This window comes from Microcaecilia unicolor, chromosome 11 (genome assembly GCF_901765095.1).
Source record: "Microcaecilia unicolor chromosome 11, aMicUni1.1, whole genome shotgun sequence".
Lineage (NCBI taxonomy): Eukaryota > Metazoa > Chordata > Amphibia > Gymnophiona > Siphonopidae > Microcaecilia > Microcaecilia unicolor.
The window spans coordinates 19,142,760-19,160,656 of record NC_044041.1 but is presented as its reverse complement, the minus strand read 5'-3'; the positions used below and the strand labels follow the sequence as shown (position 1 = coordinate 19,160,656).

Sequence of the window (17,897 nt, the reverse complement as noted above, 5' to 3'; positions counted from 1 at the left end):
GACTCTGGGCAAGTCACTTAACCCTCCATTGCCCCATGTAAGCCGCATTGAGCCTGCCATGAGTGGGAAAGCACGGGGTACAAATGTAACAAAAATAAATAGATACTATTGGAGATTCTACATGGAATGTTGCTACTATTGGAGATTCTACATGGAATGTTGCTATTCCACTAGCAACATTCCATGTAGAAGGCTGCGCAGGCTTCTGTTTCTGTGAGTCTGACGTCCTGCACGTACGTGCAGGACGTCAGACTCACAGAAGCAGAAGCCTGCGTGGTGGAATAGCAACATTCCATGTAGAATCTCAAACAGTAGCAACAGTGGAGGAGTGGTTAGTGCAGTGGACTTTGATCCTGGGGAACTGAGTTCAATTCCCACTTCAGGCACAGGCAGCTCCTTGTGACTCTGGGCAAGTCACTTAACCCTCCGTTGCCCCATGTAAGCCGCATTGAGCCTGCCATGAGTGGGAAAGCGCTGGGTACAAATGTAACAAAAAATAAAAATAGAGAGAGATATTTGACCATCATTCTAATTTGATATTAAAATAAGAATAAATGTTCTTAACTACCAAAGACTGCTGGTACACACTGCTGATGGGGTTTTACCATGCGCGTTTGGACTGCAAGATAGAGGACCGTGGTTTTTCATGAAGTTACATTCTCATCCTACTGTTAGTTACTGAAGTTCACTAACACTCTGATGAGCAGTAACAGAGTAGTAAACATAGCACTTAAGAAAACCCCCTATTAAGGGTAATCCAGTATATAAGGGGTTTTTTTTTTGGGGGGGGGGAGGGGGGTTCTTTTGAAATAAGAATTCAGTGCACGTTGTGAAAAAGAGAGGGATAAACCATTTGACCCAGAGGACAACAGCTCCAGAATAAGATATGTAACACTGTATGAAACTAGTGATCTGATAAACTAGTATTCCTCCAGTAAGATTAGATAACCTGACCATCATTGCACAGCTACATATCTGTCAACAGGAAAAGGGTTTGCTGCATGACTCACCTCTTCAAATGATAGATTTTGTGTGTATACTGCCCCTTTTCACCATCCTTTTCATAGGGCTCATTCTTTAAGACTTCAATTCCCTCTCCTCCACCAGTCTCGTTCTTGCTGGCTTCTGCTACAGAATACAACTGGCCAACCTGGTACTAAGAAGATTTGAAGAGATAGTATTTATACTTTTTTTGGTTCTGAGAATCTACAACAAAGAAAAATGTCCAACATGTAAACCACATTTAGATCTGTACACACATCAGTTGTAAATTAAAATTCATCATTACTGCAGGAATGAAAAATAATTCAAAGCAATAACATACTTATTCTCATTTGCTTAAGCTTCGATGATACTACTTTCCAACTAACACTAACAGTTATTTCCTACTTTACCATCTACTAACAATAACACATTGTAAGCCACATTGAGCCTGCAAAGAGGTGGGATAATGTGGGATACAAATGCAATAAATAATAATAATAATATCTTGAATCATAATCATAAATCCAATCGCATAGTGCATCTTCTAAAACAAACCGGGTTAAAGAACTGACAAAGATTTCAAATGTCTGAACATAGTGACCACCGGTATAATGAGAATTAAGTCACTTTTGTAAGACATTTGATGGTTTCCTCTTGATGAAATGAAAGAGGCTGCCACCATCAGAACCTGGACATGACTGGAACTAATATGGAGGGCAGTGATAGGAAAGAGGCAGAGGGTACCTATAAAGCAGGTGGAAAAAACTATTCCGACTGGAAATTTACACACTTCCCTGTCCAAAGGGAAACTGAATGGGCCAATGTGGTCATTTTCTGCCACCATTTACTACATTATACTCAAGCAAACGCTTCACCAAAATATTGACAACACATTCTCTAATACCAATGACTATTTAACGATGTCAAAGAAGGGAAGAATAAAATCCGAGTCTCTATATGCATTATCGCTTCAACTTATCTTATGTAACCTTGAAATTAAGATCAGCAGCACTGGCCTGGGACAGCCCAAACGTAATCATCATGGATTCTGGACATGATAGGTTACATAGGCAGAGGACTATCAAGGAAGACTGGATGCTGTAAGCTGCACAAGACAACAGCAAACCTCTCCGACGTGTTAAGAAAAGGTTACAGGCTCTGTACTAGGGATGTGAAGAGATGGGTAGAAAGGCGACAGTACAATCAAACCTAGAATTCATACCACTGGTGCACTTAAGCAGCCTAAAACATAGTAGATGGCAGCAGATAAAGACCTGTACAGTCCATCTAGCCTGCCCAATAATATAAACTCAATACATATTGTATGAAATGTTATATCATATGTACACCTGTTCTTGATTTATCCTCGCCATGTTTAGGACATAGATTGTAGAAGTCTGTCAGGCACTGGTCTTGTTCAAAATTTTCTGAAGTTGTCGTCAAAAGCTCCGGCCCACCCAAATCTACTCAGCTTCCATCAGGGAACAGACTGTAGAAATCAACCCAGCACAGGTTTTCCTACCTAATCTCCCATAAGCTTCTTTGGAACTGATCCTACTAAACAGGATTCCTTTGTGTTTGTCACACGCATTTTTTAATTGTTACCATTTTCATCTCCACCACCTCCCACAGGAGGGCATTCCAGATATTTACCACCCTTCTCCATTAAAAAAATACTTCCCAATATTATTCCCAAGTCTGCGCCCTTTCAACAAGTCTGCGCCCTTTCAACTTCAATTCATGTCCTCTAGTTCTACCACAGTAGACTTTTCGTTTCTGGAAAAGGTTTGTTTGCAAATTAATCTTTCAAATATTTGAACGTCTATCAAATCACCCCCATTTCCCCTTTCCTCCAGTGTATACATGTTCAGGTCAGCAAGTCTCTCCATTTACGTCTTACTGCCTAAACCCCCTACCATTTTCGTTGGTTTTCTCTGAACCGCTTTCATCCTTAGCAAGATAAGGCCTCCAAAACTAAACAAAATACTCCAAATGGGGCCTCATCAACTACTTGTACAGGGGCATTAACACTTCCTTTCTTCTGCTGGTTATACCTCTCTCTATGCATCATTCTGCATTTCATGGCACTAAATTTTAACATATACAGGTACTCCTTTTTACGATAGCAACGATTTTTTAATTACACATGTATCATTAACATTGATACATCTCAAACTTTCCTAGTATCAAAGGAACTCACTCATTCATGCCTTTCACTTCGCCATTCATCCAATGGTCTATATATGCACTTATACTCGATATTTAGTGGCCACAATCGCTGTGTGCCAAATACTTCTCACAATCCCATTTGTCAACCAAAAGGTTAGTCCTCTTCCAATGTCATCTCGACTTGTAATCAATTTTGACAATAATAGTCTTATGTTGAAGAAAAATCCGTTGTTTGTTAAATCCCAAAATAGACCAATTCAATAGCTCCGCGCAGCTTGAAGAGCGCTTCCATTTGAACCTTTTGGAAACCCGACATCTTTTGGTGAAGTGAAAGGCATGAATGAGCGAGTTCCTTTGATACTTGGAACGTTTGAGATGTTATCAATGTTAATGATACATGTGTAATTAAAAAATCATTGCTATAGTAAAAAGGAGTACCTGTATATGTTATGTATAGGAGTTGTACTCTAATTTAATTAAAATTCCCCCTAATGATATAGAACTAAATTTTAACTGCCAGACCCTAGACCATTCTTCTAACATTTGAAGATCCCTTTTCAGGGCTTCTACTCCCTCCAGGATATCCACTCTGTTGGTTATCTTCATGTCATCCAAAAAAGGCAAACTTTACCTGAGGAGTAGCCTAGTGGTTAGTGCAGCGGACTTTGATCCTGGGGAACTGGGTTCGATTCCCACTGCAGCTCCTTGTGACTGTGAGCAACTACTACTACTATTAAACATTTCTATAGCGCTACTAGACTTACGCAGCGCTGTACAAATTAACATGAAAATACAGTCCCTGCTCAACAGAGCTTACAATCTAAATTGGACAGACGAACAGACAGCTAGGGGTGGGGAAATTGCAGTGGTGGTGGGGGGGGGGGGGGGGTGGTAAGTGAGGGTGTTGAGTAAGAGAGTCATGGTTAGGAGTCGAAAGCAGTAGCAAAGAGGTGGGCTTTAAGCCTAGACTTGAAGACAGCCAGAGACTGAGCCTGACGTACTGGCTCAGGGAGTCTATTCCAGGCATAGGGAGCAGCGAGATAGAAGGAACGGAGCCGGGAGTTAGCAGTGGGGGAGAAGGGGGACGACAGGAGACATTTACCCAGCAAACGGAGTTCACGGGGAGGAGTGTAGGGAGAGATGAGAGCGGAAAGGTACTGAGGAGCTGCGGAGTGGATGCACTTGTAGGTCAAAAGGAGAAGTTTGAACCGTATGCAGAAGCGGATAGACCCCCACAGCTTAAGCCTCCTTCCCTGGGTAACTTCTTGTCTAGATTCTTAAGCATCCAAAATCTTACTGTCCTGCCAGTGATTTCAGGAAAGATTAAGGACAGCATCAGGCAACTCTGTTTTATTTATATGTTTATTTTCTAAGCTTCTATCTTACACTGTCTCCAATTCTAGCCAGCTTGACAGAGGTTGGAGATTCTGTGGCACAGTCTGCCAAAAAAGTGTATTAAAAATGTGGATAAACTATTCATTTTGGCCTGGGAGTTTGCTCCTGTTTCTCTGGACTTCTAGCTCGATCAGAGATGTCTTCTATTAGGCTATCACACTACCAGTGTTCAGTTGAACTACATGGGAAGAGGGGTTTTCCCAAGTCCAGAGCCAGCCTAGTCTAACCATCACAATCAGGGCCGTGCCTAGGGTCTCTGGCGCCCCCCTGCAGACTATCAGTTGGCGCTCGCGCACCCCACCCCAAGTCACTTAACCCTCCATTGTCCCAGGTACAAAATAAGTACCTATATTTATGTAAACCGCTTTGAATATAGTTGCACAATACCACAGAAAACGGTATATCAAGTCCCATTTCCCTTTCTAACCCTTCAGCAATGTCTCTCACAAATATTAAACAGAATCGACCCAGCACAGACCCCTGAGGCACTCCACTACTCACCTTCCTTTCCTCCGAGCGGATTCCATTTACCACCACCTTCTGCTGCCTGTCAGTCAACCAAGTTTCCAATCCAGTTCACCACTTTGGATCCTAAGTTCAGCCTTCTCAGCTTATTCACGGGTCTTCTGTTAGGGACCGTATCAAAGGCTTTGCTGAAATCCAAATAGATTACATCTATCGCACGTCCTTCATCCAGTTCTATGGTCACCCAGTCAAAGAAGTCAATCAATCAGATTAGTTTGGCTGGATTTTCCTTTGGTAAAGCCATGTTGCCTTGAATCACGTAACCTGCTGGATTCTAGGAAGTCCACTATCCTTTCCTTTAGCAGCGATTCCATTATTTTTCCTACCACCGACGTGAGGCTTACTGGCCTACAGTTTCCCACTTCTTCCCCGTCTCCACTTTTGTGACGTTTCCGGCTTTCATTCCTTTCTTTTAAACATCCAAGTCCTTACAGACGTTTTACCTGTTGCAGTATGACATTTCTGATAATATATTTCTACAAATCAATAGAATGGCTGAGATAGCAATAACCTACACTTTTTAGCAGCCTCTCTAATTCTCATCTCCTTGTGTTCTAACCTGCCACCCCATCACCAAGAATCTCTTCTGTTTATTGGATGCTGTAAAACTAAAATGGATTTACATTTTTCCAAAACTTAAAAAGTAATCCTAGTAAGTCTTTAACATTCAATGATAATCAAAATATGCCTGTTTGAATTTGGTTTTATACTTTCATTCCATATGCCAACAATCCTGTCCAAGAGGGGACATTTTCTGATGATTCTCCTAAGTCTCCCTTCTTGAAGCTTCATATATCATGTCTTCTTGATCTGGATAGAGTACTCTCTACTCCGGGGTTCTCATCTTAATCCTTGGGGCTCACCAAGCCAATCAGTCTTTATGGATATCCACAATCAATATGCATGAGATAAATCTGCATGCACTGCCTCTACTGTATGCAAATCTATGACATGCATATTCATTGTGGACAGCCTGAAAACCTGACTGGATAGAAGTGTCTGAGGACCTACAGCTACTGTTCTGAAAGGCGTTTCATCTTTGCACATTTATACCTTTGAGGTATCTATAGAAATGACCAATTCCATCTCTCCTCTAGTATTACTTACATATTTACATCCTTCAGTCTCATCTCATATAGTTCTACAAGGTGTAGACCATGCAATACTTTAGTGGCTCTTCTCTGGACTGCCTCCAATTTTTCTATATCATTCTGCAGTTATCTCCGGAACGGAACACAATATTCTAGATGAGATCTGAGCAAGTCCCTGTAGAGAGTCATGACCATCTATTTTTTCCTACTTGTTATACTTCTCCCTATGCAATCTAGCATCCCTCTTACACAGGCCAACACACGGTTTAGGTGATCAGGCAAAATGACTCCAAATTTCATATATATTTCAGTACACAGTAGACTCACCCTTCTCCCAAATTGTATATATTGGAACAGTGGATTTCCGCTCCCAAAATGCATTATTTTTTTCTCTTTTTGCTTTGCACCTTGACTGCCAATCACCTGAATCCTAAAGTTTTCTTAGATAAATGTGCACTGTTTGTTCCCTCAAAAGGGGTGTGTGTGTGGGGGGGGGGGGGGGGGGGGGGGGGGGGACGGGACAGAGATCTGCTCTATTACAGCTTCACAGCATTCAAAAACAACATCAGGATCCCGAATATTACAAAATTCCAGAGAAGCCTGTACCAAGCCAAAGAAATATTGCCAAGACCCGAGAAAAACCTTTTTCAAAAGGCAATGGCCTAGGTGCCCAGCAGCCAACTAAAATGGTGCTGTGCCCCATGACATAACACCATGTTAGTTAAGGTAACTTTTCAGATGTATGAAGTTCACTATAAAGTTTTAGTTATTTTAAAAAGAAAGTTCTTAAAATTCAGTTTTTTTTGTTTTGCTTTTCAAATGCAAATGACATTAAATTATATGTAGTGGTACAGAGTACAGGGGCTTATTCACTAAGCTTCACCCCCAATCAAAATAGGAGAAAGTCTCAATTAAGGATTATAGTGTTGCTTTTTTGAAACTTTCAAGGCTGTGTTTCACAAAATGACTGGATGTGGCATTTTCTAGCAGTGTTTTGGTACACTAGTCACACATCAACTATAACCAAAGAATACTTAAATCAGCGATTTACAACAGGCGTGTCTTGGTCCCGTCCTCAGTCAGTGAGCCAGCATTTGAAGTTGTCTTCAGTGGCAGCAGCGATTCAGACAGTCTGGTCACTGCAACCCCCGAGTCGCCTCTCCTAGGACTTCCCACTTCTGCATAGGAGGGAAGCATCAGAGAGAGGGCTCGGGTTGGCACACACAGGCAGTCTGAATCGCTGCCTGGAAAAAAAAAAAAAAAGGTGAGGCAATCAGAAGGGCTCAAAAGCAGACCACTAGAGGGATTTTTTTTTCCCTTTCTTGTACAATAATACCTTTTCAAGTACGTCAATGTAGTGGAGCACAGGGAAAGAAACAGAATGAGCTGAGGAGGATAGGATGACAAGGCCTGTGATTTGGGGGGAGGGGGGGAAGAGTGTACAAGGAATGGGGGGGGGGGGAGGTAAGAAAGAGAGAATTCTTGATTTGGTGGGTGGGGAAGATAGGAATCCAGGAAAATAAAGGAAGAGGAATGGAGGAGAGAGTATAGGAGAAAGGGAAAAGTAACAGGTGAAAGAAAGCATGCAGAAAGAGAGAAAATATAAAAAATATCCACTCTGAGGACACAAGACATAACAGCGTACTCAAACAGAAATAGAATGAATGAAACCAGAATGACAGAGGAACCAGACGTGAAAGTAAGAGAAGATAGAGAACAACCAAAGAGGATAGAAATCAAAATATAGGCCCCAGATTGGAAGATTGTTTGAATTTTGACAAGAATTTTCTGTCCCCCTCCCCCCAACCAGGTAACAGTCTAGAGTAAGAGACTTCCTGAGGTAAGGGAGATAGGATCTTTCTTTCTCATTCATTCTTAAAAAACTGGTGTCTTGACAATTTTTGAACCTTGTTAAGTGCGCTGTGAGATGAAAAAGACTGAAAAAAAAAAATCACCCACTTAAATCCTCCTGGTGCACAATAGCTACGAGGTAAAAAGTTTTAAAGAACGGCCGGCACTTACGAATGGGAGGGGCAGCCGCACACATCCTGCTTGCACTCAGAGGCCACAGAGAGGGAGGGAGGCACAGGGTTGTGCAACTCAAACGACAGTGGGTGCATGGAACTCGGAGGGCACGGGACGAGAGGGGCAGGTCCTGGAACTCGAAGGGGAGGGGTTCCTGGAACTCGGAGAAGGAGGCAGGTGGGGTGGGCATGGAACTTTGCTAGCGCCCGTTTCCTTTCTGTTGGAAACGGGCCTCTTACTAGTGTAAACTAAAATGAACAAGACTCAGAATATGGTATCAAATGATTAGTCAACATTAAAAAATGACTTCTCACATCCTTGGCTGCTGCTAAGTATTAGTATCACAGCAATGCTATTTGAATGTTCTAATGTGTGCTTATTAGATTATTTCATTAGTAGTATGCTGACACTATTATCTCTTATTTGAATTTCAGTGCTGTTAAATGTGTGTATATTTTTGATCCTGTTTCATTTTGCTGTTTTCAAGTTTTCCTCATTTACTGTTAAGCTTTAACAAAAATAAGTTTTAAATTAAACTGTACTGCTGTACACCACCTTGGGCGAATCTCTTCATGAATAGTTAATAAATCCCAATAAATAATCCCCTTTTCATGTACAGTATGAGTATGCCAAAAAAAATAAAATCATTTGCATCAGTGATGTTAGGCAAACAAAGACCAGGAGAAAGCAGAACAGGGAACACAAAAGGTTTCACTTCTCCGCAATGCAGATAAGGAATGGGACACTACAACTCCATGATGTCACACGAGAAGGCAGCACAACTATTCTAGGCTACTCCGAATTCCAACTGCACTTACCTGTCCCAGCGGATGTAAACCAAAGGACTGAATCATCATTAAAAATAAAATTCCCCTGACTTGTTTTACCTACCGTGTTTCCCCGAAAATAAGACACTGTCTTATATTAATTTTTGCCCCCCAAAATGCACTAGGTCTTATTTTCAGGGGCTGTCTTATTTTTCGGGGAAACATTGGGGTTGGCCCGCCCGCCCTCCCTCCGTCGCTCCCGGAACTAACCTTAAACGTCTCCTTTCACCTTTGCAGCAAGCAGCAGTAGAGCAGGCCACTCCTTCCTTCCGTGTCCCGCCCTCGCCTGACGTAATGTCCGCGAGGGCGGGACACGGAAGGAAGGAGAGGTCTGCCCTGCTGATGCTTGCTGCGAAGGTGAAAGGAGGCGTTTAAGGTTAGTTCCGGGAGCGACGGAGGGTGGGGGGGGGGGGGCGGCCTTGTCCGGCTCTCGGCAGCCCTGCTTTCAAACAAAAATTTGCTAGGTCTTACTTTCGGGGGAGGCCTTATATCTACCAATTCAGGAAAACCTCTACTAGGTCTTATTTTGGGGGGATGTCTTACTTTCGGGGAAACAGGGTAGGAGTACCAAGTTCACAGCTACTAATCTGCATCAAGAACACTTATAACTATCTACTTTTCACACTACATCAAGGAGGCACAGAATGCAGTATGCATGCCAAAAAAAAAAAAAAAAAAAGCAAGTAATTGGGGGCATCACATGGAAAGAGCAATAAGCTAAAATTTCTTAAAAGTAGTGAAAAAAAACATGTCAAACAGGAAATAAAAGATTCTCTCATATTTTTCAGACACTGCACCTGGCCCTAAACTTAGAGAACACCCATACAATGTAAACACCAAGAATTTAAGTTTGTTAAAATATTGTGGGCACCTATCCAAATCCTATCATAAAATCATAACAGCTGTCAAGAAGTATGATGTGCTCATTTTCAATCTATGGACACCAAGCAGTGAATCAAAGTTAACCAGTAAATTTTATCATGAATAACATCCAGTCAATCTGATAGTCACAAAACCAACCTCCTGCCCCAGAAACTCCAGCAGCACAAAATACCAAAACATCAAAACGAAAGCTAGAAATCCACGTACACCGTATACATGCAAGTTTCAATGTAATGAGCCAATCATAATACAAGCTAAAATCACTTAGAAGGACAGCAATTAGTATAAACCAAATTTTGGATGTGCTTACAAGTTCAACAGTGTACATAGCCAACCGGAGAACATTTGTACAGTGGGTCCTGTTAAAAACGTAAGACCTTTTCGGAATGATAATTATACAAGTACGTAAGCGATTTCAGGCTATGATATTACCTGTTACTGAAACACTAACTTAGGTTCCTGGAAAAAAGTAAGTAAACTGTCAATTTTGTGAAACAGATTGTAGAAATGTATGAAGTCACTCAAATAATTATTTAAAATGTATTAAATATATTCATCTTAATAAGCAATCTCTTGAAACAGAAGTCAAAGTCATCAACCCTGAAGCATTCCCTTGAGTCAAGATGTTCTTACCATATTCTGAAATGTTGAGTGGTTGTCTGCTTTCTGATAGTTATTTAACATTCTCTAAAAGTAGCTCTCTCCAGTCTCATATTCTAAATTACTGCTACCCATAATGGAAAACACTTGAAAAGCCAAAGTACCTAATGAGTACAATGTTGGAAACAGCATGAACCTCTTCCAGTCATCTTTTCCTTGCCCTCCCTATGCTTATCTTAATTGTCCTTAGGCCTCTATTTGGGAGGTTAGGGAATGGAGGATGGTAAAATTCAACAGTGGGCCATGGAAACGGTAAGCTAAACTGGTAAAACCATCACTGCAACTGTGATGCTTTCAAGCACAGTGGTGGAAGCTTCCATTACCAGGATAGCACACGAGCCTATTGCAACACTTGTGTGTTCAGTTTTCTTAGGGGGTCATTTACTAAGGCATGCTCGTGTTTTTGGCGCGCTAGAGGCGCCAATGCATTCCTATGGGCATCTCTAACATTTAGCACGTGCCAAAAATGTGAGCGCGCCTTAGTAAAAAAGCCCCTTAAAGAGGAAGAGAGCTGTAACAGTAGAAAAGACGGATGGGTCTGACCTCGTGGCATTGCTGCACACTCCGAGTGAAGTGTCTGAGGATGCTGCAGAGCCAGAATTCACAGCCCTTACTAGGGAGGGCCATCATGATCATCAATAAGGACAACACTTGGTAGCTACATGGAGCTCCAAGACAGAGATTTCCAGGAGCTGCCCCACCCTCAAATGTGCAGTGACTAGCGGGAGAGTGAGTCTATTAACATGGGGTGCGAGTGGCTGTGAACGATGGCACCTGGATCCAGAATCTCAGAACTGTCTTGAACTGGAAGAGGAAGAAGAAAACTAACAGCCCAAACAAAAAAAAAGTGATGGAAACATACCTCTTCCACAGAGCAAGGCAAAACCACACGGCTGAAAAAAGAAAAACAAGAATGAATATAACACTCCATAAATTATATTGTTATAAACTCATGCTAAAAGCTTCTTGCATACAGATCCAAATTTAAATTTCATTTTTCCAAAACTCAGTTCTTGTCACAATTATTAAAATCTGTATAGCCCATTATTTTCCTACCCATAGTCTGAGCACAAACAAAATTTTGTATTTTGAAATACCAGTTTTTCAGGCCACATATCAAAAAGTACGATTCCACATGCTGCTTAGATCATTTCCACTAGTACCGTGGTTCCCAAACCCGGTCCTGGAGGCACCACAGCCAGCCAGGTTTTCAATATATTCAAAATAAACAAACATTCATGAAAGAGTTTGTATGCATTCATTATGGACATCCTAAAAACCTGACTGGCTGAGGTGCCTCCAGGACCAGGTTTGGAAATCTGCACTAGTATATAACTGGTGAAATAACAAAGGACCACTCTGTGGACAGATGGAAAAATGATGGTCTTACCTGATAATTTTCTTTCCTTTAGTCATACTAGGCCAGTCCAGACTAATAGGTTATGTCCATCTACCAGCAGATGGAGACAGAGAAAAGTAGTTCCAAGTAATTTGCCCCCGGAATGTTCAGTATTTCGAATAGCCAAGACTCGGTGCTCCAAGATTTATGGTTACAAACATTGAATAAACTCATGAGGCCTCTCAGCCCAAGCTATACCATTTAGAGAGGCTGATGCTCCATAGACACAGGAGATGTGAGACATCCATAATGATGAAATGGACAACTAAGGAAAAATTATGTTCTTACCTGATCATTTTCTTTCCTTTAATCATATCAGACCAGTCCAGACTAATGGGTTGTATCCATCTACCAGCGGAAGGAGACAGAGAAATAGTTCCAAGTGAACCGCCCCTTAAGGGTACCATGCAGCCTGGAATGTTCAGTATTTCGAATAGCCAAGCAATTGTGTTCTGAAGTCTAGAAGAAAACACAGTTAATACGAACAGGTAAACTCTTGGAGCCAATATGCAGAACCTCACTGTTCCTGCTTGGCCGAAGGCAACTGCAACCTCCCCTCACAGTAAAGTAAGCGGGAGGGAATGGTCCATACTGAGCTTGCCCAAGCACACAGAGATCTACCCCTGAATCCGGGGAAAGAACTCCGTGATCCCAAGTAACAGGAGTCATACAGAGCTGGCACAATAAGTGGCAGGAGACTGAATAGAGAAGATGAAGTAGGCAGTGATGCAGGGCATCCCACCATATTGAAGTGTCGTGGAACAGCCAGGGATACCTAACACTGACAGACGTTAGCCAGGAAGGGCATCTGGACTGGTCTGGTATGATTAAAGGAAAGAAAATTATCAGGTAAGAACATAATTTTTCCTTCCTTGTCATCTATACCAGACCAGTCCAGATTAATGGGATGTAGCAAAGCAGTTTCCCAAGGGGGGGGGGGGGAGAAAAAAAGAATGCATAAGGTTGAAAAATCAACAAAGCTATACACATAGCAAAAACTAATCAGAAAAGGATTCGAATATCCGAACCACCAGGCTACCAAAATGGAAGAGTTAGACACTAGAAAAGGAACTGAAGCTGTAAGGACATAAAACAAACGTCCTGAGCAAAAAAAAAAAACGATATACCCTGAGAGTAGCAAAAGAAGCAGCAAAGATACTCATACCAGCAACAAGGAGCAACAAGGAGAAGAACTGTCTCTCCTAGACCAGTATCCACTTCTCTGAACCCTGGCAGGACAAAGGCTAACTGCCAAACCTGCCGGTCTGCCTTGAGTACAAGATGGTCTGAGGAAGCGACCCTAACAAGTACTAGGAGTACGCAACCCCAAACAGTGCGCCACACATCACAGAAGAAAGAAAGCAAGGCCCTGGAACCACCCAGACCCGCACCTAGTGAGAGAATCAAACTCCACAGAAGAAGAGACTCCAGAGAACCAACTAAGTGGAGAACTAGCCTCTCCAGGAGAACCAACTAAGTGGAGAACTAGCCTCTCCAGGAGAACCATGAAGAGAAGGGCAGCAGCATACCAAGGTACAACCGTAGAGAGAGAGTACTCCTAAACCAGCTCGCTCTGGACTTAGGGATGAAAGAACAGAGCCAAGAGAACAAAAGGAGACAAAAAGAAAGAGTCGAGAGTCACACTGTGGAGAAAAGATCCCCAAGGTGCCAAGAAGACACAAAAGGAACAGAGATGAATTCAAACTCCAGCAATGGAGAAGCTTCTCGCCAGCCACCAAGAGGCTACGGCAAGAAAAGATGCCACAGGAATGGCAGCTAACAGGAGACAAGGCAGCCATGTCTAGCAATCTAACTGCGGTAAGTCACAGCTGCCGAGAAGTTACTATATCCAACCCACAGAAAAGAGCTGGAGTTGACCGACAAGGTGAAACAATGCCCAACAGGCAAAGGAAAATACGCTCAACAGTCAGAGACTGAACTGTACTCAAGGGACAGAAACGAAGCTGAGCTCATCGGGCAAAGTAGGATCCATGCTCAACAAGAATAAACGGATTTGCACTCAAAGCACACAAACTGAGCCACGCACTGCGGGCAGAGAAGGAGCTGCACACCTCTGGCAAAGAAAGAAATGCACTGAACAAGCAGAGAAGAAGTTGAGAGTAACAGAGAATGAGCAGTGCCCCACTGAAAGACCTGGATGTTAGAGGTACCTGCAGAACTGAAGCTGGGGTAGCGATGGAACCGTGTATAAAACGCAGACAAGGAGCTGCGCTCCAGACACCGGCAAGGAGCTGCGCTCCCTACGCAGACATGAAGCTGTGCAGCACCTGCAGTTACGTAGCTGTGCTCAACATACCGCCCTGGAACTGCGCCCAATCTGCAGAAGATTTGTGCTAAACACACAGAGATGGAGCTGCACACTGCACGCAGACAGGGAGCTGCGTTCCATACGCAGAGAGAGCTGCATGCCACAGGCAGACACAGAGCCATGTTCTACACGCACAGGACTGCGCCCCACACTGAGACCTGCAGAGAAAGAACTACACTCAACATGCGACAATGGAGCTGCGCTCAACATGAAGAGATGAAAGGTTGCAGAATATGTAGCGAAGGAACATCACTCAACATGCCATGATAGAGCTGTCCTCAACAAACAGCGATGGAGCTAAAGCCAACCTGGAACTGTGGAGCAGCGCTCAACATGCAGCGATGGAGCTAAAGCCAACCTGGAACTGTGAAGCAGCGCTCAACATGCAGCGATGGAGCTGCGCTCAACAAGCAAAATGCACAGATGGAGCCCCAGGGAACAGCCAGAGAAGAAAGTGCTGCCAGGAGGCCAACAAGAAAGGAGCACAACTTGTGGAAATGCAGACCTGGCGCTGCATTCTCCTGGCCCAGAGGGACTAAAACTACAAGAAGAGAAGGCCCCATGCCCCAAGAGACACACACAGCCCCCAAGTGGTCTCTGAGCCACAATGACCACCCTGCTGGGTAACTGAGACGGAGCAGCAGTTAACGTAGAGAAAGAACTCCCGCCAAGAGGGAGGTAAGCACCATAGCTCTGGAATCCTCAGACCATAGGGAGCAAAATGCAGCCGTAAGGCAGTGAGCAAGAAACAACTCTCGCCAGGAACAAAGAGGAAGCTGGCCACTAATACCAAACCGAGGAAAAACCAGCTAAGGGAGAGTCAAACTCCAGACCCTGAACACAGTCACTTCCCTGCAGAAAAGTAGAGAAAAGTGCAGAGCTAAGAGGCGATAATCTAGATGCACAGCAATGGATCTGCTCAGCAGGAAAGAACTGTGCCCCTTACACAAAAAGGAAAGACTGTCAAATGTGCCAGGAGAAAGGTGCCTGAAAATAGAAAAGGCAAAATCCGCCTGTGCCAGGCTAAAATTCCCGCCCGAAAGCAAGAAACAGCTGTGGCAAACTAGTCTTAAAAGGGCACATTCCCTTAGAGAGACACTGAACTGAGACCAAGCAAAAGACTAGCAAAAATGGCGCTCCCGAGGGTACTCAGAAGAGGGATATGAGCTAGCAGTTGCATACGAAGGACAACTCGGACCCCCGCCACTGCAGACAAACCAGAGCAGACAGGAGGGATCACAGGGACGAGAGAACCAGAACCTCCCTAAGGAAGGAAAAACTGCTGCCAAAACAAGAATCAAAGCAACTGGTACCAGCTCGGAAGGGTCCAAGATCAGAATCAGACGCCAGCCAGCAAAATTCAAAGACACTTCGCAAGTGGCCTCCTAGATACACTGCCAAAGGTGGGAAAATAAATCAGGTAACAGGCAAGAGAAAGAAGGAAAAACAAAGTTTCTTCTTTTTTTATAAACAATCTTCTTCACTAGTGACAGGAATAAATAAAGGCTTGCCTCAGAGGCAAAAATTCAGATATACCTACCACCACAGAAGAGAACAACCCCCACAGGGGAGACAAGTTACTCTATGCCACAATCAACCATCACCCTGCTAGAAAGACAGCCAGGGGAGGCAGGGGAGGGGAGGGAACCAGGGTCACTGGATATCACCCTAGTTGGCAGATGAGGAACTCAGGACCACTGAGTATCATCTAAAACTAGCCCCAACATGGCTACCAGCACACTCCTGGCTCCACTGTCAGCAGAAGAATCTGAGACAGGAGCTACCAGCCAGCAATCCAGAGCAGCTGCACGATCCGTCCACCATCCGATAGGAGACAGAGAAAATACTGAACATTCCAGGCTGCACAATACCCTTAAGGGGTGGTTCATTTGGAACAATTTTCTCTGTCTCCTTCCTCTGGTAGATGGACACAACCCATTAGCCTGGACTGGTCTGGTATAGATGACAAGGAAAGAGGTGATATCTGTGAATAAATATTAAATGAAAGAAAACATAAGAGGGAAGGGTTCTGTGCTAGGCTGGTATGACTAAAGGAAAGAATATTATCAGATAAGAACATAATTTTTCCTAGTCATCTATACCAGACCAGTTCAGACTAATGGGACATAACAAAGCAGTTTCCCACTAGGGCTGGAGAAAACAAATACCAGAAAAGGCAGAATGCTGAAACAACACAAAGACCAAAGTCATGTCTGAGAGAATGACCACCGAAACCTACAAGGCACGATGGCAGTCTTAAAGGTTCAAACTGAAGAAAAGACGGAGCAGAACCCAGCAGCTCCCGATGTCTTAGGAGTGCTATGGAAGACACTCTGGACATGAAGACTTAACAGGAATCAACAGATCAAGATATGAGTCGGTATACTAGTAGTATACAAACGGAATAAGGCCTTGAAAAATAAAAATATAGCCCTACCCAAAAGGCAACCAACCCGACAACCACCCCACAGAACAAGGGATACAAGAATAACTACCACCTTCTAGACAACTGCTGAAAGAAAATCTGTCATCGTAGTTGTAAGTAGCACTGTGACCTAGGCTGCATTCCACAGCCAGCGATGGAACTGTAGAGTATGTGCAGAGACAGTGCTGTGCTCCACATCTAGGGACTGAGCAGAGACCTACATGCAAAACTGGAGCTGTGCCATACATTCAGAGATGGAATGAATTCAACCTCCAGAAATGGAACTCTACTCTAAATTCAGAGAGGGGGAGCTCCCTAGTCCTGATCCTCCTCTGAACGAGAAGAGTCCATGTCTGCCAAGTACTCCACCTTCCAGTCTACCTGATGTTTGGAGGCTAAGGCAGAAGGCGATCCCTGAATCACCTCTCCCCTGTCCCCTGCCGGGTGACTGCTGCCCCTCACTAGCTCCTTCTTTGTGAAGACAAAAAGCCCTATTCATGGCTAGAACAAAATCCAGAGGAAAATCCACTTCGGAAGAACCTGGCAGCACAAGGACATTAGCGGAAGACGTCACGGAAGAGATCAGCTCAAGATGCTGCGGGAGCTCAAACACCAGATAAGGATCCAAGATGGTGGCAGTTCCTGCCTAAATCAGAGACGCTGCCATTAACTGCCCCTCGGTGCTCTGCACCGCTACCGGGTCCCAGCGAGAAGGGCCCAGCACAGGAACCACCCTCACTGTTGGAATTAACGTCTGTTCCTTCTCCTGGCCAGAACAAAAGGAGCAGTGCCCCACTGGATCCAAACCATGCCTCTGACAGACTGATTAGTGTTTCAAACTCTGAACGACAGCTCCCTCTGCAGCGGGACCAAGGTAAATCAGCCAACCAGGACCAATTAAAAGCCACAGGAACGCAAAAAAGTCAGCTGCAAGTACCAAACTGAAACCTAACAAAAACTTTTTTTTTTTTTAGTAAGCTCAATTAATGGAGCTAAACGCTAATGACAGACCCCTCAGGCACTCAAGGCTGCCTGTCTGCCTCACAGCAGAGAAGGCAAGCCGAAGCACAAGCTCCAAGGCAGCCCACCAGGGACCAAAGGGAGGAGGGGAAGGGGACCTGGCCACCTGAAAGTTACACTCCCGGGACAGAAGAGAACCCCACAGGCCTTAACCCCAGTTCGGGCA

General features: G+C 43.8%; 1 protein-coding gene across 1 annotated transcript in view; it reads right to left on the bottom strand.

The window, feature by feature from the left end:
- PITPNB (phosphatidylinositol transfer protein beta) overlaps nt 1-17,897 on the bottom strand; it is a 101,800-nt gene that overhangs the window by 71,862 nt on the left and 12,041 nt on the right. Inside the window, exons 2-3 of the mRNA XM_030217744.1 lie at nt 11,421-11,451; nt 1,011-1,156 (exon numbers count right to left, since the gene is read on the bottom strand). Of these exons, the coding sequence (XP_030073604.1) occupies nt 1,011-1,156; nt 11,421-11,451 (177 nt within the window). The remainder of the gene's footprint in view (nt 1-1,010; nt 1,157-11,420; nt 11,452-17,897) is intronic.